The sequence below is a fragment of the Hyaena hyaena genome, unplaced genomic scaffold (assembly GCF_003009895.1).
Source record: "Hyaena hyaena isolate Hyena2069 unplaced genomic scaffold, ASM300989v1 scaffold_575, whole genome shotgun sequence".
Taxonomy (NCBI): Eukaryota; Metazoa; Chordata; class Mammalia; order Carnivora; family Hyaenidae; genus Hyaena; species Hyaena hyaena.
The window spans coordinates 363,689-389,217 of record NW_024081206.1 but is presented as its reverse complement, the minus strand read 5'-3'; the positions used below and the strand labels follow the sequence as shown (position 1 = coordinate 389,217).

The 25,529-nt window shown below is 37.5% G+C and overlaps 1 protein-coding gene across 1 annotated transcript in view; it reads left to right on the top strand.

The window, feature by feature from the left end:
• Positions 1-25,529, top strand: part of PPP2R3A (protein phosphatase 2 regulatory subunit B''alpha) — a 206,676-nt gene that overhangs the window by 94,489 nt on the left and 86,658 nt on the right. The window contains exon 5 of the mRNA XM_039256475.1: positions 6,939-7,041. Within this exon, the coding sequence (XP_039112406.1) occupies positions 6,939-7,041 (103 nt within the window). The remainder of the gene's footprint in view (positions 1-6,938; positions 7,042-25,529) is intronic.

Sequence of the window (25,529 nt, the reverse complement as noted above, 5' to 3'; positions counted from 1 at the left end):
AAAAAAAAAAAAAAAAAAAAAAGTAGACTCTCCTTGGGGCACCTGGGTGGCTCAGTAGGTTAAGTGTTTGACTTGATTTCAGCTCAGGTCATGATCTCAAAGTTTGTGAGTTCTAGCCCCACGTCAGGCTCTATGATGACAGTGCAGAGCCTACTTGGGACTGTTTCTCTGTCTCTGTCTCTGTCTCTGTCTCTCTCTCAGAAATAAACTTAAAAAAAAAAAAAAGTAGATCTCTTTTAAGGGGAGCAGACCATATGTGTCATGTGAAAAATACAGCTTCCAGGGGTTCCTGGGTGGCTCAGTGGGTTAAGTCCAACTCTTGATTTCAGCTCAGGTCCATGATCTCATGGTTCATCATAAGTGTACTCTTAATCCTCATCACCTGTTTCACCTCTGACAAGTTTACTTTAATTTTAACCTTTTTTTCCCCATTTTTCTTCTTTATAAGTTATTTCTTGATATATTTATACATTTTAAGAGAATGTCACAGCTTGCCTTCTACCTCTTTTAACTGACTGGCCTTCTTTACATGTTTATAGCCTTGTTTACATATGTTTTGCTCACATTTTTTGGGCTAGATACCCTTCCTGGTAAACTATTGGGAAATGCCATTCATCTGTTACCCTCACTGTCATCATCACTATTATTACTTAAAATCAACATATAATAGCAGAATTCAGCATACAGAGTACTTCTATTCCCTTCATGCCACCTAAAAGCCCTTAGTAGTATCAGCTTGAGAATAGTAGGTGATTGATAAGTGTATTTTTACTTTTAAAAATTTAGCAGCAAGTTGAGTTCACCAAGTTCTTCCTATATTACATTAGAACGACAGTTAGGAGTTCACCAAGTTCTTCCTGTATTACATTAGAACAACAGTTAGGAGTATATAGAACTCTTATCAGTTAATGAACTTTTTTTGAAGAACCACAAAATGTTAAAACAGTTCATGTTTTCCAGGTGAATTTTACTCATTTTGTTAAGGGAATAGTTCTAAGTTGTCTGAATACCAAGAACTGAAAAGGCCCTAGGAGAATCATTCCTCATACACTATCTAGGTGACACTTCAAAGTCAGTGCCATGATCACCATTCCACCTCTCCTATAGCAAATAGAAAACTGCTGGATAAAATCTAAGAAATGCCTTTTTTTTTTTTTAATGTGTGGATAAGTAGTCATAAAAGTCAGGGAATTCCATAGAGGCTAGAAATAGCATAAAAGTACTAATTAACAGAAGTGAACCAGCCAAAGAATTGGCATTTGCCCTTAGGGTATTTATTATCGGTATTTCTGGCAGCCTAGAACCTCCAGGAAGAAAATAGAGCCTAGGGCCTGAACAACAGAGAAGTCAGCTTGGATTCCCTCTCCTTTTCCCACCAGTAATGCCAAGACTTCAGCTGGGTGGTCCAGTTATGGGTTATTAATTATTATTGTACTTTTAAATCAACAAGTAACAGTAGCAGAATTAAAGAACTTGAAATGTGTGCATGTTCTAACTTTTGTTCAGCTAGCTAGCTTCTTTCACGCTGGTAAATTCCTGGTAGTTTATACCTGGTAAATATCAGGCCCTGACAAGGCCTTAGCTGGATGGAGTATGAAGCAAGGGTAGAAAGAATAGAGATACTACACGGGTTTTGTCAGAGGTACCTTTAGCCATTGAGATCAGCATTGTGGTCATCTGACAATCTGTGAAAGCAGCGAGAAGTGAGTTATAATTGTTATAATTGTTTAAGAAAAATCTTTGAATAAGATGACAGATTGAAAAAAAAAGAGAGTAGTCTATTCTATAAGAGATTAGAGCCAGAAAGAAGTAGCTACTTCTATTTTAAGTCAATTTGAATATTCTAGGACCCTACATTGGTGAGTCTGAGGCTGACTATAGCAAAAGAAAACTGTTAACCAACTTCAGTTACCTGTAGTTAACTGCATAATCTTAAAGAGAATAACAGCCAGGTTTTTTGTCTTAAGACTGTGTGTCACTGAGAGGCTGGACATTTATGTGGTAGGTAGAGCAGCAGCAGCAGCCACAACAGCCATGTTCTTTTATTGAGATGAATCATTTTAATTTTATCTCTAGGGAAAGGATATTTCTACAAAAGGCAAAAGGGGAAAAAAGACACAAAGCACAAGTCTTCATTTTAGGGAACTATAGGAGACTGTCTATGAATTCATATAGTATGAGCAACTGTCCCTATCTTTATTCATTTGAAAAAATATTTCTGTGACTAGATGAGTGTATGTCACTGTATTAAAGTTTTATCTTATGACATCGCACTAAAATGGTTGGAGTGCCCTCTAGTGGGAGCTCCTTTCTTCACTCATAAAATGCCTTTTATTTTTATTTTATCTTTTTTTAAGTTTGTATTTAAATTCCAGTTAGTTAACATACAGTATGATAGTTTCAGGTGTGCAATACAGTGATTCAACACTACCATATAATTTGGGCTCATCACAAAAAGTGCTCTCTTCTATCCCCATCACCTATTTCACCCATCCCTCTACCGCTCTCCCCCTGGTAACCATCAATTTGTTCTCTATTGTTGAGTCTGTTTCTTGGTTTTTTTTTTTTTTTTTGCAATCCACATTTTATTTTATTTTTTTACAAATAGTTTATTGTCAAATTAGTTTCCACATAACACTCAGTGCTCATCCCCACAAGTGCCCTCCTCCATGCCCATCCCCTCTCCCCCCCACATCCATCTGTCCTGTTTGTTTCTCAGCATTCAAGAGTCTCTCATGGTTTGGCCTCTCTCCCTTTCCCCCACCATTTCCCCCCTTCTTCTCCCCCTTGTTCCTCCGTCAAGTTCCTCCTAGTCCTCCTATACGTGCAAACGTATGATATGTTTCTTGGTTTTTAAAATGCCTTTTAAGGGTCATATATATTCTTGAAAAGTGAAGTCACATGTAAAAGTCACAGAGTAGCAAGAAATAATTTCCCTGCTGTCTCAGTACTCATGGAATGGAGACTTCCTAGCCCTCCTCTTAATGGTTTGAGGATGAACACCTTCATGGGCTCTTGTTTCCCTGCCTCTGCCTTTCCTCCTTTCCCTGCCTTATTGCCCATTTCATATCTGTACTCTGATATCTGTTTTCTTACAGTCAGGACATTTTTAGGGGAAAGGTATTGCTCCACGGCTTTTTTGAGTTCCTGAATTACCAGCTTTGTGGCAAAGCTCCTCTCAGTCAAGTAATAGTGCTCCAGCTTCTTTATGCTTTATTTTCTCTTGCCTTTGAATGTCAGGGTATCATTTTTCTATTAACAAAACAGTATTTTGTTTTAAGATACCAATTCAGAGTAGCTATGTTTACCTTCTTTCTCCAGCTTTCATAACTTTTATTTATCTCCTTTTCTCTTCCATATAGAGTTTACTGGCCATATAATTGGCTGAAAATCATAATTCACCTTTTCATTCTATTTCATGCTTCCGATCAGAAAAGGCCATCCTTCATTTGTCTTTTTCCTCTCAGAGTAGCTCTCATCTGTGTTATCCTTTCTTTATAAAAGTGCTCCTTTACACAGATCTCACCACCTTTTTATTGTAATCATCCCACTCATTTTCTAGTCCTAGGAGGTGGTTCCTGTCAGCACTTATTACATACTAATCTTTTTCTGAAGTGTATATGTTTATGTATATATTTAGGGGCCTTGAGTATGCTAAAGAATGATAAGGAGAATTAATATAGAAATTATACATAGCTTTAATAATCACAGATGAAGTCAGTTTTTAAGTATACATCCATTAGATCACAAACAGTTTTTGAGAATCTTCTGTGTGAAAGTCACTGTGCTGGCTGCTAAGGAAAAAAAACAACAACAGTACAATGGTATATATAATGCATATAAATTAAACAGTATGAAGATCAGTAAAGAATTTACTTGTGAGAGAAGCTAAGAAGACTTGCATTATTAGCTGAACCTTAAAGACTAGCCAGCATTCCAGTAGCAAAGTTGAGAGGGTGGTATTCTAGGAGAGTAGAATCGCAAGAGAAACGGCACAGAGGCAAGAATGCACATGACACACTTAGAGAATAGTGGACCAGGCCAGCTGCCTGAAGTGGAAGTTTTGTTTAGCAAAGTAGTAAGATAGGTAGGTAGGCAGGTTCCCACCTAATTACAGAGAGCCTTAAATGCTCAACTGAGGCATTTAGACTTACTTATATAAGTAGTAGAGAGCTGCTGAACATTTTTGAAAAAGGGAATTAAATAATCAAATAATATATCAGGATGAATTGCCTATGTTTTAAGGTTTGATGAACACTGAAATCTGTTTTGACCCTTTTCCTTCTTTTGGTCTCAGCATGGAGTAATAAGACCTGACTGAACTCAAAGGTACACTGGCATTAGAAAAGGGAATGGTTGTATAAAACATTTTGAGGAAATATTCCTAAGGACTCCTGTATTTCCATCCTATATTCCAAGCACTTAAGGATCCATGCTGGAAACCTAGGAGTCATTATGGACTTCCCCTTCCATTCATCCCTCCACACCTATCAACTACCTTGTCCTTTTTAGTTCAACCAGATTTGTCCCTTTCTCTTCATCTCCCACTGCCACTATCCATGCTCAGGCCCTTGGTTGGATTTTTGCTTGATATTTTTGAAAAACACATCTGATCTTGTCCCTATCCAACTTAAAATTCTTCCTTGGAATAAAATTCTTCCAAGGCTTCCTAATCTAACATAAAAAGGCCAGCTCTACATGTTCATGTCCCTTTCTCTTACCACCCCAGTGTTTGTAGTTGCCAGAATATTCCACCTGCTCTCACACCAAGCATTTGTACATGCAGCCCTCCTAACCCACAGCATCCTTCTTTCCTGCTTACCTATTCTGGGGAATCTCACTGGCCCTCTTGTGTCCTCCCATGACACCCGTGCTTATTACTTCTGTCACATGACAGAGTATAATCTGAGTTTATAAATAGTATAATCTTAATGATGTAGCACTCTCACTAGACTATAAGCTCTTTTTTTTTTTTGTCTTTTTGCAGCAGAAAATGTTATGTCATCAAACTTTTATTTTTTTATTATTTTTAATATAATTTATTGTCAAATTGGTTTCCAAACAACACCCAGTGCTCACCCAAAAAGTGCCCTCCCTAATGCCCATCACACCCTTTCCCCTCTCCTCCACCCCCATCAGCCTTCAGCCTTCAGTTTGTTCTCAGTATTTAAAAGTCTCATGGTTTGCCTCCCTCCACCTCTGTAACTTTTTCCCCCTTGGTCCTTAACTTGGTTAAGTTTCTCCAGATCCACATATGAGTGAAAACATATGGTTTCTGTCTTTCTCTGACTTACTTATTTCACGTATCATAATACCCTCCAGTTCCACCCATGTTGATGCAAATGGCCAGATTTCATTCTTTCTCATTGCCAAGTAGTATTCCATTGTATATAAAAATCACATTTTCTTTATCCATTTGTCAGTTGATGAATATTTAGGCTCTTTCCATAATTTGGCTATTGTTGTAAGTGCTGCTATAAACATTGGGGTGCATGTGCCCCTATGAATCAGCACCCCTGTATCCCTTGGGTAAATTCCTAGCAGTGCTATTGCTGGGTCATAAGGGAGTTCTATTGTTAATTTTTTGAAGAACCTCCATACTGTTTTCCAGAGTGACTGCACCAGTTTGCATTCCTACCAACAGTGCAAGAGGGTTCCCATTTCTCCACATCCTCGCCAGCATCTGTAGTCTCCTGATTTGCTCATTTTAGCCACTCTGACTGGCGTGAGGTGGTATCTCAGTGTGGTTTTGATTTGTATTTCCCTGATGATGAGGGATGCTGAGCATCATTTCATGTGTCTGTTGGCCATCTGGTAGACTATAAGCTCTTTACAGAGAATAGAACTGTGACTTATTTTCTTTGTATCCCAGGTATCTTCAAGGCTAGACACAGGTCGGGGCACACATAGCATTCAGTAAATGATTAAAGAAGGAAAACAAGAAAATATGGAGACTTATTGGATGTGGATAAAATAAGGAAAGGAAATAAGTTTGAAATGACTTCAAACTTTCAAGCCCAAATAACTTAGATGTTATCACCTTTAACAGAAATAGATGCCCAGGAAAAGGACTGACTTTGATGGGAAGATTTTAAATTTGGTTTTTGATACTTTAACTTTGCTGTTAGAGTATAGTTACTAAGTGGAAATGTCCAGTAATTAGTTGGGCATGAAGAATTCTTAGAGCTTAAAGATTTAAAAGAGCATTCATTCATTGTTTTCTTTTCTTTTTTTTTTTTAAACCGGTCCTTCAAAGTCTAATTTCAGAAACCCCCTATAGGTGAGCCCTGAGTATGTCTGCCAAACTGGGCAAACAGAAGTCTTTGCCTTATGTGGTGTGTAGTAGTCCAGCTGATATATTCTTTCTTGGCTGGCTGGTGGGTAGCTCTGGAGTTCTGGGTCTGGATGTCCTGTGCTAACCCTGAATGGACATTCTCCCCTGCATTAGTTCAGTTAACTCTGGTCTTAGCCCCAGAAACGTTCTACAAAAATAATATGACATTTTGTTATTGAGCTTTTATTGAGGTGTCCCTTTGACAAAATCAAGAGATTGGAGGGGCTCCTGGGTAGCTCAGTTGGTTAGGCATCTGATGACTTGATTTCAGCTCAGATCATGATCTCACAGTTCGTGAGTTCGAGCCCCACATTGGGTTCTGTACTAACAATGCAGAGCCTGCTTGGGGTTCTCTGCCTCTCTGTGTGGTCCTTCCCTGTGCTTGTCTGCTCTCTTCACACTCTCTCAAATAAGTAAGTATAAATAAATAAACAAACAAATTTTTTAAAAGAGCATAGAAAAATTCCCTTTTTTTCATTATTGAAAAGAGAGAACCTGATTCTAGATCTAAATGGCCCTCAGTTGAGGCTGAAATTAGCAACTGTTGATGTTGTAGACCTTGCTCTCAGTAGCCAGACTTCCTAAGCATTTGTCTCTTTTGTAGGTTGCTGAATAACCATCATGATGATGCCTCTAAGTTTATCTGTCTCCTGGCAAAGCCCAGCTGCACCTCTCTAGAACAGGAGGATTTTATCCCTTTACTTCAGGTAATTTTCACTTTCTTTTAAAATGGGTTTTATTTTTAGAGTTTCAGGGGTTTTAAAATATTTTTCAGCTGTAAGATAATGTCAATGGAGATATACAAATCTAGAAGTCAGATTTCTAGACGAGTGGTTTTCAAGCTCATTTTAGCAACAAAATTCTTTTGTTAAATGAAAACTAACACAGAACCCATAGTTTTATAAAACAAAAATAGGGCTACTCCCACTGAAGCAGAAAATGGGGTGTCACTCACCCTCTCCCTTGTCCAACCACAGCAAACATTGAAACACCTTCTGAAGACTTTTTGCCTACTTGGCCTAACTGACCTATCCTCAACAGAAAGCGCTCACTTGAGGAGTTATTTACATCTAGGCTTTCCAGTAAGAATCAGTTACATGCCGATATTGGATCTCTTTTTACTATAGTGTTCTTCATAGACTGATATGTTGCTTATTAATATTCTTAATTTGATGTCTAAATATTTAGCTTTCCTAAGCAGATCATAAATTCCTTGAAGCTAAGGTCTGACTTTCATGTGTTGAATGGTTATCATTGTTTTAGTTGTTCCAGTAAATCTTTGTTGACTTGTTCATGAGGATGCCTAAAGAAGGATAAAAAAAAATACTTCAACAAAGTTTGGTTTGGTTAGTTTTTTTAGTTGTATTCATGGCTGTCATCATTTTTTGTTGAATTTTTTGTTGAAGTATAATATATATACAAAAAACACAGCTCATAAGCACACCCAGCCATCAATGAATTTTCACAATGTGATCACATCTGTGTAACTAGAACCCAGATCAAGAAACAAAATATCACCAGTACTTCCAAAGCTCTTCATGCTTCCCCCCTTCCCATCACTGCCACCCTAGGGTTACCACTATTCTACATCTATTCTACATATGTTATGTACAATATAACATAGATTTTTAATGATAGTAACAAATTTCTACATTTGATATACAAAGTTTGGTTATGATTTATTTTACATCTATAGATTTAATGTTTGTCTTAACTTGTATGATGGCCCTGATTAGCTTTAGACTCATCTGCTACATGTTGTTGTTCCCCTTTAAAAAGTACTCATGAGAATGAGGACTCTTAGTCTTTTTTCATATTTAATTGGGATCATTATACATAATAACATCCAACATCACATATTCCTACTTATGTTTTGTCAAATCACAAATATTTAGTATTGAACTATATTGCTAATAAAACATTAGGTTCTTGTTGCAAGCTGTAGTTTTATTTATTTATTGCTTATTTTTTCATTTTAATTCCAGTATAGTTAACTTACAGTGTTATATTAGTTTCAGGTGTACAATATAGTGATTGAATAATTGTATACTCAGTGCTCATTATGATAAGTGTAGTCTTAAGTCTCTTTATCTTTTTCAACCATCGCCCTACCCACCTCCCTCTGGCAACTGCCATTTTGTTTTCTGAAGTTAAGAGTCTCTTTTTTTTGGTCTCTTTTTTCCTTTGTTCATTTGTTTTGCTTCTTAAATTAACATTAGTGAAATCATATGATGTCTGTCTTTCTGTGATTGATGTATTTCAGTTAGCATTATACCCTCTAGGTCCATCCATGTTGTTGAAAATGGCAAGATTTCATTTCTTTTTTTAAAAAATTTTTTAACGTTTTTATTTATTATTGAGAGACAGAGAGAGACAGAGCATGAGCATGGGAGGGGCAGAGAAAGGAGGAGACACAGAATCTGAAGGCTCTGAGCTGTCAGCATAGAGCCTGACATGGGGCTCGAACTCACAAACCATGAGATCATGACATGAGCTAAAGTCAGATGCTTAACCAACTGAGCCACCCAGGAGCCCTGGCAATATTTCATCTCTTTTTTATGGCTGCATAATATCCCTCTGTGTGTGTGTGTACACATATACATACATACATACACACAAACACACACACACGCACACACACACAGCCAGGAGCCCTGGCAATATTTCATCTCTTTTTTATGGCTGCATAATATTCCTCTGTGTGTGTGTGTGTGTGTGTGTGTGTACACATATACATATACACACACACACACACACACACACACACATATATACATAGCAGCTGTTCTTTATCCATTCATCAGTCAATGGACACAAGCTGCTTTCATAGTTTGGCTCTCGTAAACAATGCAGCAATAAATATAGGGGTGAATACATCTTTTCATATTAGTGTTTTCATAGTCTTTAGGTAAATACCCAGTAGTGGAATTACTGGGTCATATGGTAATTCTATTTTTAATTTTTTGAGGACCCTTCACACTGTTTTCCATTGTGGCTGCACAGAGTTGCATTTCTGCCAACAGTACACACGAAGGTTCCCTTTTCTGTACATCACCAACACTTCTTATTTCTTATCTTTTGATTTTAACTCTTCTGACACGTGTGAGGTAATATCTCATTGTGGTTTTCATTTGTACTTCCCTGATGATTGATGATGTTGAGCATCTTTTCATGTGTCTCTTAGGCATCTATATGTCTCTTTAGGGAAATGTCTGTTCAAAAACATTAGGTTTTAATATCAGTTCTCTATCCACCCCTTGATCTATTCTTAACCCTGCTCCAACTCCTACAAACTACATCTTTTGGGTCCTCTTCCCTGACTAGCTTCAGGTTGGGTCTGGACAGTAGATTGTACTGCCAGGAATGGACATTTCTTCCCCACTTTGTTTTGGCACAGCAACCATATCTGTATACTACAGCTTCTGAGGGATGGCCTCCTCTCCACAGTTCTTTTGCCTACCTCGCTCCTATAACTCCTTTCCTTGCCTTGTCCCTCTGGCTGTAGGCATTGTAAGAGTATCCTTCTGTTGCTTATTCCTGGTGCCTCACCATTCCCTTGTGTGTTCTCTTAACCTGCCCATGACTTTACACATAGGCCCTTCATGAAAGGTTCATATGAGTGCATTCTTTTTCCTATGGAGACCCTATCCTGACTGAATTTTACCAGAAGCTTTAATAAAACCTCTGACAGGAATATAAATTAAATCCATATCAAAAGAATTATAAATGATAACAAAACTATGATTATGCATTAATGGACATTTATACTTCCTTTGTTTATTAGGAGAGATTTTATTTTTCTTTAACTAGTGGACTTGTGGAATCTTCAGGTAAAAGATGACAGACTGAATAGATACATTCTCTTCCCATTCCATCCCAAACTTCTCTGAAGTTAAAGTCTAGGAATTTAAAGGAATATTTAAAACATGAAAATAAATGAAACAGTAGAGAGGAATGCAAGAGGAAAAAATTAATGTCAAGAGATTTACTTATTTCTTTTTTTTAATGTTTTTTATTTCTGAGAGAGAGAGAGAGAGAGAGAGACAGTGTGAGCAGGGGAGGGTCAGAGTGAGAGACACACACAGAATCTGAAGCAGGCTCCAAGCTCTGAGCTAGCTGTTAGCACAGAGCCTGATGCGGGGCTCGAACCCACGAACTGTGAGATCATGACCTGAGCCGAAGTTGGACGCTTAACCAACTGAGCCACCTAGGCGCCCCAAGATTTACATATTTCTTAAAGATGGAAGGCAGAAGCAGGCTAAGGAAACCACAGCCCAGAATGAGGGGCTGTGTATGGGCTGCAGTGCAGAAGTGAGCTGCTCTCCTTTATTCTCTCAGCAGAATCCCAGAGTAGCTACAAACTCAGGGTTGGCAGATCTGATGGGAATTATTAGAAATAGGGATTTATTGAAGGTTGGTATATAGAACAGTGAACAGCTGACTCTTTACTTGGTTCCCAAAAGTAAAGTGCAGCCTGGCATTTATTCACAAGCATAAACAAAATAACAGAGAAGAAAGCATGCTAAGACCACTGCTAGAAATTTACCCAAGGGATACAGGAGTGCTGATGCATAGGGGCACATGTACCCCAATGTTCATAGCAGCACTCTCAACAATAGACAAAACATGGAAAAGGCCTAAGTGTCCATCAACTGATGAATGGATCAAGAAGATGTGGTTTATCTATACAATGGAATACTACATGGCAATGAGAAAGAATGAAATCTGACCATGTGTAGCAACATGGATGGACCTTGAGGGTGTTATGCTGAGCGAAATAAGGCAGAGAAGGACAGATACCATATGTTTACATGTATAAGTGGATTAGGAGGAACTTAATGGAGGACCATGGGGGAGAAGAAGGGGAAAAATAGCTGGGGAGAAGGAGGAAGGCAAACTATGAGAGACTCTTGAATGCTGAGAACAAACTGAGGGCTGATGGGGGTGGGGGAAAATGGAAGGGGGGTGATGGGCATGGAGGAGGGCACTTATTGGGATGAGCACTGGGTGTTATATGGAAACCAACTTGACAATAAACTATTTAAGAAAAAAAAAAAAAAAAGAAAGCATGCTAAGACAAATTCCAGTAGACAAGCATACTAGATAGTACCTGGCCAGCACTCCTTAGAACTGTCAAGGTCATCAAAAACAAGGAAAATTTGCAAAATTGTCACAGCCAAAAGAAGCCTAAGGAGATATGACAGCTAAATGTATTAGCAGATCCTGGGTAGGATCCTGGGAACAGAAAAGAAAAATTAGACAAAACTTAATGTGAATAAAGTATGATCTCTCATAATATTAATATAATAATATTGACTTATTAATTATAACAGATGCTAATGTAAAGCAGCATATATGGGAACTCTCTGTACTGTCTTCCAGATTTTTCTTTAAAACTGTTCTAAAAAGTAAAGTCTTTTTAAACAACAATTACTATATTCAGAGAGATTATATAAAATAAGAATAGAATCTTATGAAAAGAGAATGCTAACCACCAGAAAGAGATGTTAGAATTTTAAAATGTACCAAAATTTAAAATTTCATCATAAGGCCTAGAAGCTAAAGTTTAGGCTATCTCACAAGGGAGGGAGGGAGGGAAGAGGATGGGGCAGGAGGGAAGGGGGAGGTAGAGAAGAGACATAGAGACAAGAATTTCAACAACTAACTGGAATCTGGAGCAGAAAGAAGAGAAAAGATGGAAAGAAGGAACTCATCACAGAAATAATATAGAATGGAGGGGCGCTTGGGTGGCTCAGTCAGTTGGGTGTCTGGCTTCAGCTCAGGTCATGATCTCACTGTTCCTGAGTTTGAGCCCCACGTCAGGCTATGTGCTAACAGCTCAGAGCCTGGAGCCTATTTCAGATTCATTCTCTCTCTCTCTCTTTGTGCCCTTTTCCCACTTGTGTTCTCTCTCTCTCTCTCTCTCTCTGTTTCTCTGTCTTTCTCTCTCTCAAAAATAAGTAGACATTTAAAAAATTTTTAAAAAGAAAGAATACAGAATGGGGAGAATTGGAGAGACTGGGATGATAAGATGGGTCCAAAGAGCTGGAACCCAGTAGGATTCCTTGTAAGGATCCCAGTTTCCTTACTTGGGGGAAACACAACATGCTTGTGTAACTAGCATCTAATCATTTCCCACCCCAGATTCTCTTGCTCCCTCTAGTCTTGCCCACAGAATTAAAGAAATTATATAACATACAAGTCTTTTGATTGAAAAAAGCCAAGTACAATGAATAAAAAAGAAATATACATAAACATATCATCTTGAATTTTTAGAAAAACAGTGATGAAAGCAAGATACTAAAAACTCAGAAAAACGAGGTCCCTTTAATCGGAACAAAATTAAATTAAATTCTCATTGGCAGCTCTAGAGAAATGGATTCTGAATCAGATTTCCAATATCCTGTCAAACTATCAGTCAGATATGAGGTTTAGAATAAAGACATTTAAAAACTCAGAAAGTGGGGCTCTTTGGTGTCTCAGTTGGCTAAGTGGTTAAACGTCCAACTTCAGCTCAGGCATGGTCTCAAGGTTCGTAAATTTGAACCCCGCATTGGGCTCTGTGCTCACAGCTCAGATCTCTCTCTCTCAAAAATAAACAAACATGAAAAAAAATTCAGAAAGTTTATCTGAAAAATAGCAATTTTCTTAGAGTTACTTGAATATGTACTGTGTCAAATTAAGTAAACCAAGAAAGAAGAATACATGGTCTATGAAACAGTGGATTCAATCCAAAGAAGCAGTGAAGGGAAGACCTTAGATGGCAACTGAAGAGCAGCCAGTCCAGAACAGAAAAGGTGTTGGAGTTTCTCTGGAAGTTCTCCATAAAGGGGAGTAGAGAGGGGAGGAGCTACTCCATGTAGTACTATTATATTTGAGAACAGGGAAACCAGAGGGTATGCTGACAGCACAGCATTCTGTATGAAAAAGTTAAAAGCAATTCAAAACTCTAAGAAAACTGAAAAAAACTGTAAGACAGTCATGATCTAAGCTTGAAACAAACTAAAATATGTTATGAATATAAACAACTGATCGAGAGTAAGAAAAGAAAGAAATAAGAAAAGAAGAAGAGTTCAGGTCTTCTATGAATGCCCAAAAGGCATGATGTTGGACCAATAAGAAAGTAGGCAAATTCTCCTGGAGCGGAAACAGTGGCAAGCTAACTTTTTCTTGCCCTCCTGCCTAACTTGCCCAAATGCAGGTGAGTGTCAAGTCTGACAATCTGCATCTTCCTTGTTAGCACCACTCACCCCATTCTAGCATTCCCTTGCAGACCTGCCCCAGCAGGCCCCCTCCATATTGGCTCCCACCCTGCCACACCTAGCAGGCACCCTAGTCTAGGACAAACACTTGCCTCCAAAGCAGTTCCCATCCTATCACAACTAATGGGCAGCCTCAGCCAGGACCTGCACCCTCAAAAACCACTTTTACCCAGAGGGTTGGTGACAGCCCTGCCCACAACACTTGTGGCCCAGCCACAAAAGGAGAGAACATGCAGCCCACACAGAGTCACCCCTGGAGACCTGGTTCTTGTGACCAGGGGAGACTGTGTTTCTGGGCCCTCCAGGATGCCTTCTATATAAGGCCAATCCTTCATGACCATGGGATGTAGCTGATTTACCTAATATGTAGAAATAAGGAGAGTCAGACAAAATGAGGAGAAAGGAATGTGTTCCAAATGAAAGAACAAGACAGAAAACAACCTCTGGAAAAAAAAAAAAAAAAACTATGCAAAATGGAGACAAGCAGTCTAGCTAATAGGGAGTTCAAAGTAATGATCATAAAGATGCTCACTAGAATTATAGAGAAGAATGAATGAACACAGTGAAAACTTCAGCAAAAAGAAAATGTTGAAAGGAACCAATCAGGGCTGAAGAGCAGTAATTGAAATGAAAAATACACTAGAGGGAATCAACAGAGGATGCAAAAGAACGGATCAATAATCTAGAAAACAGTAATGGAAAGCATCCCAGCTGAATAGCAGAATGAAAACTTTTAATATGAGAATAGTTTGGGATGTCTTAGACATCATCAGGCATAGCAACATTTGCATTAGAGGGATCCTAGGAGGAGAAGAGAAAGAAAAAGTAGCAGAAAACATATTTGAAGAAATAGTAACTGAAAACTTCTTTAACTGAGGAAGAAAACAGACATCTGGGTCCAGGAACTGCGGAGAGTCCCAATTAAGATGAACCCAAAGGGGTCCACATAAGTCACATAATTGAAATGTCAAAAATTAGAATCTTAAAAAGCAGCAAGAGAAAAACAACTAGCCAACTACAAGGGAACACCCATAAGGGTATAAGTTAAGTGTAGAGCAAAAATTTTTCAGGACAGAAGGGAGTGAATTTAAAGTTCTAAAAAGAAAAGAAAAGAAAAAAAAAACACAACCAAGAGTGCTCTATCAAACAAGGTTATATTTCAGAATTGAAAGAGAGAGAGAAAGTTTCCCAGACAAATAAAAGTTAAGTTTATCACCACTGAGTGAGCCTTATGAGAATTGCTAAAAGGACTTCTTTAAGAAGAAAAAAAAAGACCATAACTAGAAAATTATGGGGGGAAGAAAGCCTCACTGATAAAACCAAGCATACAAGAAAGGTAGTGGCTCACCGACTTGTAAAGGTAGTATGAAGGTGAAACGACAAATAGTAAAATTGACTATAGGTACAATAGTTAAGGGATGCACAAATAAAAAGTAAAATATGACATCAAATACATAAAACGTCAGGGAGTATGTAGGATTAAAAATGTAGTGCTTTTTGGAATGTGTTAGAACTTAAGTGACCATTAATTTAGAAATCATGAAAGAGCAAGAGAAGACAAGAACAGAAAAGAACTACAAAAAACTACCATAAAACAATTAACAAAATAGCAATAAGTACATACTTGTCAATAATTACTTTAAATACACTAAATAATCCAGTCAAAAAACATGAGGTGACTGAATGAATTAAAAAACAAGACCTACCTACATGCTGCCTACATGAGATTGACATGTAATTGAAGAGATGGAAAAGGATATCCCAAGCAAATGGAAACAAAAAGCTGGAGTAGCCATACTTATCATCAGACAAAATAGACTTTAAAACAAAGACTGTTAACAAGAGACAAAGAAGGGCATTTCGTAATGATAAAGGCATCAATCCAATAAGAGTACAACAACTATAAATATTTACCCAGTATAGTCTAATATTTAAATAAATGAAGCAAACAAATATTTACAGACAATATGGAAAGAATTTACAGTAATATAAAAATAGAAGGGAGGTTTATTTTACTTTTTAAGTTTTATTTAAATTCCAGTTAACATACAGGGTAATATTAGTTTCAGGTATACAATATAGTGATTCAGCACATCCATACAACACCTGGTGCTCATCACACAAGTCCATGGCTTAATCCCCATCATTTATTTAACCCCCACCCAGCTCCCCTCTGGTAACCATCACTTTGTTCTTTACATTTAAAAGTCTGTTTCTTGGTTTGCCGCTCTCTTTATTTCTCCCTTTCCTTCTTTGTTTAATTCCACATATGAGTGAAATCATATGGAATTTGTCTTTCTCTAACTTATATCAGTTAGTATAATACTCTCTGGCTTCATCCATGTCATTATAAATGGCAAGATCTCATTCTTTTTTGTGACCGAGTAATATTCGTGTGTGTGTGTGCGTGTGTGTGTGTGTGTGTGTGTGTGTGTGTGTATACATACACACCACATCTTCTTTATCCATTCATCTTTGATCCACAGGCTCTTTCCATAATTTGGCTCTTGTAGGTAAAGCTTTTATAAAGAGAAAGGTGCATGTATTCCTTTGAATTAGTGTTTTTGTATTTTGTAGGTAAATACATAGTAGTGCAATTGCTGGACCATAGGGGTAGTTCTATTTTTAACTTTTTAGGGAACCTCCATATGGTTCCTGTTCCTGTTCTCTGTTTTCCAAAGTGGCCGTACCAGTTTGCATTCCCACCAGCAGTGCAAGAAGGCTCCCCTTTCTCCACATGTTGTCAACACCTGTTATTTCTTGTGTTGTTGATTTTAGCCATCCTGACAGGTGTGAGGTGATGTCTCATTGTAGTTTTGATTTGCATTTCCCTGATGATAAGTGATGTTGAACATCTTTTCATGTGTCTGTTGCCCATCTGTATGCCTTCTTTGGAAAAATGTCTAGTCATGTCTCCTGCCCATTTTTTAATTGGATTACTCATTTTTTGGATGTTGAGTTTTGTAAGTTCTTTTTTATTTTTTTTAGTGTTCATTTATTTTTGAGAGAGAGACAGAAAGATAGAGCACAGCGGGGAGAGGGGCATCGAGAAAGAGAAGAGACACAGAATCCAAAGCAGGATCCAGGCTCTGAGCTATCAGCACAGAGCTGGATGTGGGGCTCAAACTCATGAACCTTGAGATCATGACCTGAGCCAAAGTTGGACACTTAACTGAATGAGCCACTCAGGTGCCCCAAGTTTTGTAAGTTCTTATATATTTTGGATATTAACCCTTTATCACATATGTTATTTGCAGATACCTTCTCCCATTCTGTAGGGTGACTTTTTTCATTTTGTTGATGGTTTCCTTCAGTGTGCAAAGCTTTTTATTTTGTTGAAGTCCCAATAGTTTATTTTTGCTTTTGTTTCCCTTGCCTCCAGCTATGTGAAGTTGCCCCGGTCAAAGTCAAAGAGATTGCTGCCTGTTTTCTTCCCTAGGATTTTTATGGTTTTTCTGTCTCATATTTAGATCTTAAATCCGTTTTGAATTTATTTTTATGTATGGTGTGAGAAAGTGGTCCAGTTTCATTCTTCTGTTTGTTGCTGTCCAGTTTTCCCAACATCATTTATTAGAAGAAACTGTCTTTTTCTCAATTCATATTCTTTCCTGCTTTGTCAAAGATTAATTGACTGTATAGTTGTGGGTTCATTTCTGAGTTTTCTCTTCTATTCCATTGATCTATGTGTCTGTTTCTGTACCTTTACCATACTGCTTTGATCACTACAGCTTTTTCATATGACTTAAGTCCAGAATTGTATGCCTTCAGCTTTTTCTTTTTCAGTGTTGCATTGGCTGTTTGGTATCTTTTCTGGTTCCATACAGTTAGGATTGCTAGTTCTAACTTTGTGAAAAATGCTTGGTATTTTGATAGTGATTGCATTACATGTATAGATTCCTTTCAGTAGTATAGACATTTTAATAATTTGTTCTAACAGTCTATGAGCATGGAATGTCTTTCCATTTCTTCATGTCATCTTCAATTTCTTTCATCAGAGTTTTATGGTTTTCAGAGTACAAATCTTTTACCAAGTTGGTATCTTATGGTTTTTAGTGCAGTTATTATAAATGGGATTGATTCCTTGATTTCTGTTTCTGCTACCTCATTATTGGTGTAAAGAAATGCAACAGATTTTTTGTGCATTGATTTTGTATGCTGGAACTTTACTGAATTGGTGTATCATATCTAGCGATTTTTTGGTGGAGTCTTTCAGGTTTTCTACATAAGAGTATCATGTCATTGGCAAGTAGTGAAAGTTTGACTTCTTCATTGCCAATTTGGATGCCTTTGATTTGATGCCTCTGTTTGCTGAGGCTAAGACTTTAGTTCTATATTAAATAACAGTGTTGAGAGTGAAGATCTCTGTCTTGTTCCTGACTACAGAGGAAAAGCTCAGTTTTTCCCTGCTGAGGATAATATTAGCTGTGGACTTTTTGTATATGACCTTTATGATGTTGAGGTATGCTCCCTCTATCCCTACTTTGTTGAGGCTTTTTATCAAGAATGGATGCTGTGCTTTGTCCAGTGCTTTTTCTGCATCTATTGAGAGCATCATATCGTTCTTATCCTTTCTTTTATTCATGTGTATCACATTAATCGATTTGTGAATAATGAACCACTCCTGAAACCCAGGAATAAATCCCACTTGGTTGTGGTGAATGATGTACTTCTAATGTACTGTGAAATTTAATTTGCTAGTATTTTGTTGAGAATTTTTGCATCCATGTTAATCAGAGATATTGGCCTCTAATTCTCAATTTTAGTGAGGTCTTTGGTTTTGGAATGCTGGCCTCAGAGAATGAATTTGAAAGTTTTCCTTCCATTTCTATTTTTGGAATAATTTGAGAAGAGTAGATATCAACTCTTTAAATTTTTGGCAGAATTTGCCTATGAGACCATCTGGCCCTGGACTTTTATATGTTGGGAGACTTTTTTATTTCTGATTCAATTTCTTTGCTGATTACTGGTCTGTTCAAGTTTTCTATTTCTTCCTGTTTCACTTTTGGTGGTTTATATATTTCTAGGAATGTATTCATTTCTTTCAGATTACCCAATTTGTTGGCATATAATTTTTAATATTCTCTTATAATTGTTAGTATTTCTATGGTGTTGGTTGTGATTTTTCCTCTCTCATTGGTAATTTTATTAATTTGGGTCCTTTTTCTTTTTGATAAGTCTGTCTCAGAGTTTGTTAATTTTTTCTAAGAACCAGCTCCTTGATGGTTTCATTGGTATGTTCTAGAATTTTTTTCTTTATTATTTATTTCTGCTCTAATTTCTTTTATTTCATTCTTTTTGCAGCTCCTCTAGGTGTAAGGTTAGGTTTCATATTTGAGATTTTTCTTGCTTCTTGAGGTAGACCTGTGTTGTTATATTCTTCCCTCTTATGACTACTTTTGCTATATCCCAAAGGTTTTGGATCATGATGTTTTCATTTTCATTTGTTTACATAGTTTTTTTTTTTTTATTTCTTCTTTGATTTCCTGATTGACCCATCCATTGTTTAGTAGCATGTTATTTAACCTTAAGGTATTTGTAGTCATTGTTTTGTCATTGTTTCTGGAGATTTTCTGGGATCCTTTCTTGTCTTTGTCTCTGAGACTTTTGGTCTTGCACTCAGAGTCCCCTTTAATATTTCTTGCAGGTCTGATTTAGTGGTCACAAACTCCTTTAGTGTGTGTTTGTTTAAACTCTTTATCTCTCTTTCTATTCTGAATGGTAGCCTTGCTGGGTAGAGTATTCTTGCCTGCAGATTTTTCCCATTCAGAATTTTGAATATATCATGCTATTCCCTTCTGACCTCCCAAGTTTCTGATGAGAAGCCTCCAGCTAGCCTTGTGAATTTTCCCTTGTAAGTTAAGGACTTCTTATGTCTAACTGCTTTTAAGATTTTTTCTTTATCTCTGTATTTTGCAAATTTAATTACAAAGTCTAGGTGTTGGCCTGCTTTTGTTGATTTTGAAGGGAGTTCTCTGTGCCATGGATCTGGATGTCTGTTTCCTTCCCCAGCTTGGGGAAATTTTCTGCTATGTTGAAGTAAATTTTCTGCCCCCCTCTCTCTCTTCTTCTTCTAAAACTCCTTTAATAGAAAGGTTTTTAAAACAGAAGTTTGATAAAGTCACTGAGTTCCTTAAGTCTATTCTTGTGTTGCACAATTCTTTTTCTCTTTTATTCAGCTTCTCCATTTTCCATTAGTTTGTCTTCTAGGTCACTAATTCATTCCTCTGTTTCTTCCAGCTGTTGTTTGTTGCTTTCCAATCTTGTTTACTACATTCTGCATCTCTAATTATTTCTTAACTCTTTTATCTCTGTGGTATGCATCTCACTGATGTCTTTTATTCTTTCCTCAAGCCCAGTGAGTACTCTTATGATTGTTGCTTTAAATTCTTCATCAGTCGTGTTACTTATATCATGTTACTTATAACTAAGTCTATTACTTAGATCTCTGGCCATGGCCTTATCTTGTTCTTTCATTTGGAGTAAATTCCTCCGTCTTGGCATTTTGTCTAAGTCTCTGTCTTCTTCTGTGTGTTAGAAAAGCCAGTTATGTCTCCTGCTTCTGAAAATAATGGCCCTATGAAGAAGAGGTCACTTAGTGCCTAGTAGATACTTCAGGGAGTATCTCCAGTGTGTGCTGCATTTGCTCTGCTATTGTGTATTGTGTGTCTACTATTGGCTGCTCTATCCTTCAGGCCAGTTACTTGCAGAGGCTCTCCTTGCCTGCTGTTGACAATGTTTGGTGCCTGGCCTGAATGTGGCAAGTTTTAACTAGGTTTGCTCTGGTCTGCTTTTGCAACAAGGCCTGACACCAACTCCATCAGAACTGAGGCTCAACAGAATTCTCTGGTTTGGATGCATGGTGTGGTCAGGGGTTTGTGCTGGTCTTTTGGGGGAGGGACCTACCACACAGGGACTGAAGCAGCTTGACCGAGAAGGGCAGTTCTACCAGAGCACAGGGGAGTGCGGCTTGGTGTAATCAACTTAGGCAGCCAGTGTCAGCAAGTGTTGATCAGGATATGGAGAAAGCAGAATGCTGTGCACTATTGGTAGTAAATTGGTAAATTGTAAATGATGTAACCACTATGGAAAACACTATGGAGTTCCCTCAAAAAATTAAAAATTGGGGCACCTGAGTGGCTCATTTTAAGCTTTCTACTTCAGCTCAGTCATGATCTCACAATCTGAGTTCTAGCCCCACATTGGGCTCTGTACTGACAGAGCCTGGAGCCTGCTTCAGATTCTGTGTCTCCCTCTCTCTCTGCCCCTCCTCCACTCACGCTCTGTCTCTGAAAAATGAATAAACCTTAAAAATTAAAAAAAAGACATTAAAAATAGAAATACTATATAATCTAGCAGTTCCACTTCTGGGTATTTTTCCAAAGAAAAGGAAAACACATCTAAAAAGTTATATGCACTCCTATGTTCACTGCAGCATTATTTATAATACCAACATATGGAAGCAACCTAGTATCTCTCAATAGATGAATGAGTAAAGAAAATGTGGTTTGCACACACAATTGAATATTACTCAGCCTTAAAAAGTAATGAAATCTTGCCATTTACAGCAACATGGATGGACCTAGAAGGTGAGGTGTCAGAGAAAAAACAAATACTGTGTGATTTCATTCATATGTGGAATCTAAAGCACAAAACAGAAACATACTCATAAGGACAGTGAACAGACTGATGGTTGCCAGAGGGGAGGTGGTTAGGGAGATTGGCAAAATAGGTGAAGGGGATTAAGAGGTACAAACTTACAGTTATAAAATAAGCAAGTCACGAGGATGTAAAGTACAGCATAACGAATATAGTCAGTAATATTTTAATAACTTTATATGGTAACAGGTGGTTACTAGATTTATTGTAATCATTTGTAATATATATAAATGTTGAAATCACTGTTATATACCTGAAACTAATATAATAGTGTATGTCAATTATACTTCAATTTTTTAAAAATCAGGCAAGAAATACAAAATAATGGTTTTCAAGATGCTGAATATCTAGCAACAGAAGATCATGATTGCTTAAAGACCGAAAACTATAAACAAGATTAGCTTTAGGATTGTCCCAGCTTACTGCCTGAAGAGAGTTTCCAGGCCACAGTGTGGGATTGTGGACTCCAGACAGAGTCCATCAGACTCCCTGATTTTAGGAGACAGAGGTGAGAACTAGGAGGACCAGGGTGGTGAGAATACTTGGAACAGAGCACCAGGGAGAAAGCTCCAAACATCTTTAGAACTCCTCCATGAGTATTCAGCAGAGTACTGATCAGCAGATGTATGTGTGGAAACTAAGCAAAGCTAAAGAAAGAGCTATCTACAATAGAGGGAGCAGTACAATACCTTTGGGTTGCAGGGGGCTAGGAATAGTATTTGCCCCCTACCAGCCAGACTGGAAAACCTCATAATACGAGGACTGGGTAGAATAGTCATGGGAGTCTTGCTTCAGTAATGGAGAATAATTATCCCTAAATTAAGCATTGCTAGGTCCTGCCTGACCAATTTAGAAAGCAAGATCCACAAGGATGAAAGGGCTTTAGAATAACTTAATAGCATCCTAGAGCATAGCTTGAGAATATTTATAAGAATATATAAATATCCAGCATTCAACAAGGTAAAATCTGTAATGGCTGATGTCATCAGGCATGCAAAAAAGCAGAAAAATACAATACAGTAGATAACAAGAGAAAAATCATTTGAAACTGACCCAGAACTGACACAGATGTTAGAATTAGATAAATACATTAAAACAGCTGTCATAACTAATTCCACATATCCAGAAAGTTAGGGAGGATATATATTTTAAAAGACCCAAGTTGAACTTGTAGAGATGAAAACTAAGATGTCTGGGTTGCAGAATACACCAGATTGGATTAATAGCAGATTAAGCTTTGCAAATGAAATGATTAGTGAATTTGAAGATATAGAATAGAAACTATCCAAAATGAGAAACAAAGACACAAGGAAAGAAATGAAAGGCAAATGAAAAGAACATCTGTGAGCTGTGAGACATAACTTCAAACAAACTAACATAAGTGGCAAAGGAGGCGTTTTAAAATAATTTGTCAGATCTTTGTCCCAAGTTCCTAGGACAGAGCTTCTACACCCTTAGGACTTCTAAAATGATAAGAATGTCTTTGTTTTTCATAGTAGGCTCCTGGGACCATGCCTGAGTTTATACTAATGAGGTGATTCATTAATGGTGGGACCTAGATAGTTTCAGAATGGGGAATTGCTGTGCCTGAAAGGCCAACCATGTGATTAGAGGTTAGGGCTTTCAGCCAGGTGATATCAGCCTGACCTCCAAGGAAAGGATGGAGCCTGGAGATTGAATTCAGTCATATGTTTTAATAAAGCATGCCAACTTAGTGAAATTCAATAAAAACTCGGGACGCTGAAACTCCGTTTAGATTCCCTGGCCAGTAATACAGTGATGATTTGGGAGGGTGCCATGTCCTGAGAATAGAAGCTCCGTGTGGCAGACCTTCCCATACTCTTCCCACTGCATCTCTTGTTTGGCTGGTCCTGATTTGTATCTCTGATAATAGAATAATAATCATAACATAGCACTTTCTTCATTTCTGTGGGTCGTTCAGGCAAATTGTTAAACCTAAGAGGACAGTGTAAACCCCCAAATTTATAGCCAGTTGGTCAGAAATGTGGATGATCTGGAAACTCTAGAGTTAATAGCTGATGCCTGAAGTGAGAGAAACCTTCTGGAGGACTGTACCCTCTACCTGTGAACTCAGTACTAATCCTGGATAGATCGTGCTAGAATTATACTGCAGCAGGACAGAAAACTTAGTTGAAAAGATAATAGCCCCAGGTATTCTGTACTTAATAAAAACTATAAGTTCACAAACCCAAGATGCTCAATAAGCCCAAAGTGTAAGAAGCACATAACTTTATGAAGGCATATCACAATAAAATGGCTCAAAACCAGTAATAAAAAGATAGTTGGAATCGCAGCCAGAAAAAATAGTCACATTTCATAAAGTGGTAGGAAGATAAAGAAAACAGTAGATTTCACGTTGGAAACAGTCCAAGTCAGGAACGTTGGAGCAACATCTTTAAGGTACTCAAAGAGGGCACCTGGGTGGCTCAGTTAGTTAAGTGCCCGTCTCTTGATCTTGGCTCAGGTCATGATCTCTTGGTTCATGAGATTGAGCCCCGCATCAGTGCAGAGCTTGCTTGGGATTCTCTCACTCTGCCCCGTCACCATTCACGCTCTCCATCTCTCTCTCTCTCTCTCTCTCTCTCTCTCAAAATAAACTTAAAACAAAAAGTACTCAAAGAAAAAGCTATCAACTTAGAATACCATACCCAGTGGAAATATCTTTCGAAAAAGAAGGTGAATTACAAAATTTTTTGGACATAGAGAAGGTGAAAAAATTCATCACTAGCAGAAATCACTACAAGAAATGTGTTTCGGGGTGAGGGAGTTATTTAATCAAAGAAGAAAATAATACCACATGGAAATACAAATTTACATAAAGGAATGCAGAGTTCCAGAAATGGTAACTAAATGGATAAATGTAAATAAGTTTTTATTGTTCAGATCTCTTTAGAAGACAACTATTTAAACAAAACTATCAACAATGTTTTGTGGTGTTTATAACATACGCCTAAGTAAAATTTGATAACAATAGCATAAAGGCCAGGAGAAGAAAAATGGAAGTATACTATTGTATGGTTCACATATAATCCATGAAGTGGTGTAGCATCACTTGAAAGCAGACTGTAGTAAGTTAAAGATGTATGCTATACCCTCTGACACAACCACAGAAATAACAGTTATAGCTAAAAAGCCAAAAAAGCTTTTAAATAAAATGTTATAAAGAATACTCAATAAACTCAAAAGGAGAAAGGAAAGGAAGAAAAAGGGGAACAAAGAATGAATGGGACAAATAACAAGATTATAGGTTTAAACATAACCATACTAGTATCTATAACACATCAAATATAAGTGATGTGAATACCCTCAAAAGGCAAAGATAAAAAAGCAAGACCCAAGGGGCGCCTGGGTGGCTCAGTTGGTTAAGTAGCTGACTTCAGCTCAGGTCATGATCTCACAGTTTGTGGGTTCGAGCCCTGCATCAGACTCTGTGCTGACAGCTCAGAGCCTGGAGCCTGCTTCCGATACTGTGTTTCCCTCTCTCTCTGCCCTTCCCCCACTCCTGCTTTGTCTCTCTCTCTCTCTCTCTCAAGATTAAATATTATATATGTATATATATATATGCGCATATATATATATATATGTTGCCTGAAAAAATGTACTTTAATTATAAGCACAAATAGATTAAAAGGAAAAGGAGAGAAAAGGATATGGCATGCTAACACTAATCAAAAGAAAGCTCTTACAAATAAATGGAAAGACCTACTGTGTTCATGGATTGAAAGAATTAATATTGTTAAATGCTCATACTACTGAGAGCAATCTTTCCAGATCAGTTCATGCTCTGTCAAAATCCCAAAGGTCCCCTTCCCCCATCCTCTGGCAACCACCATTCTGTTCTCTGCTTCTATAAGTCTGAAGACTCATGAAGATAGTAGAATCATGAAGATGTTGTTCAGTGATATAGTTTTAGTTATGCAAGACAAATTAGGTTCTAGACATGTGTACAACATAGTGCATGTAGTTAACAATACTCTACTGTGCAATTTAAAATTTATTAAAAGGATAGATTTTGTGTTAAGTATTCTTACCAAAACAAACAGACAGACAAAAGAGAAAAAAACACAAGGAAATTTTTGGAGGTAATAAATATGTTATTACATTACCTTAATTGTGGTGATGGTTTCCTATGATGGCTACATATGTCCAAACTCATCAAATTGTATATATTAAATATGTGCAGTGTTTTTGTATATCAGTTATTCCCCCAATAAAGTTTAAAAATACCAATGCCATTTTCTGCGGAAATACAAAAA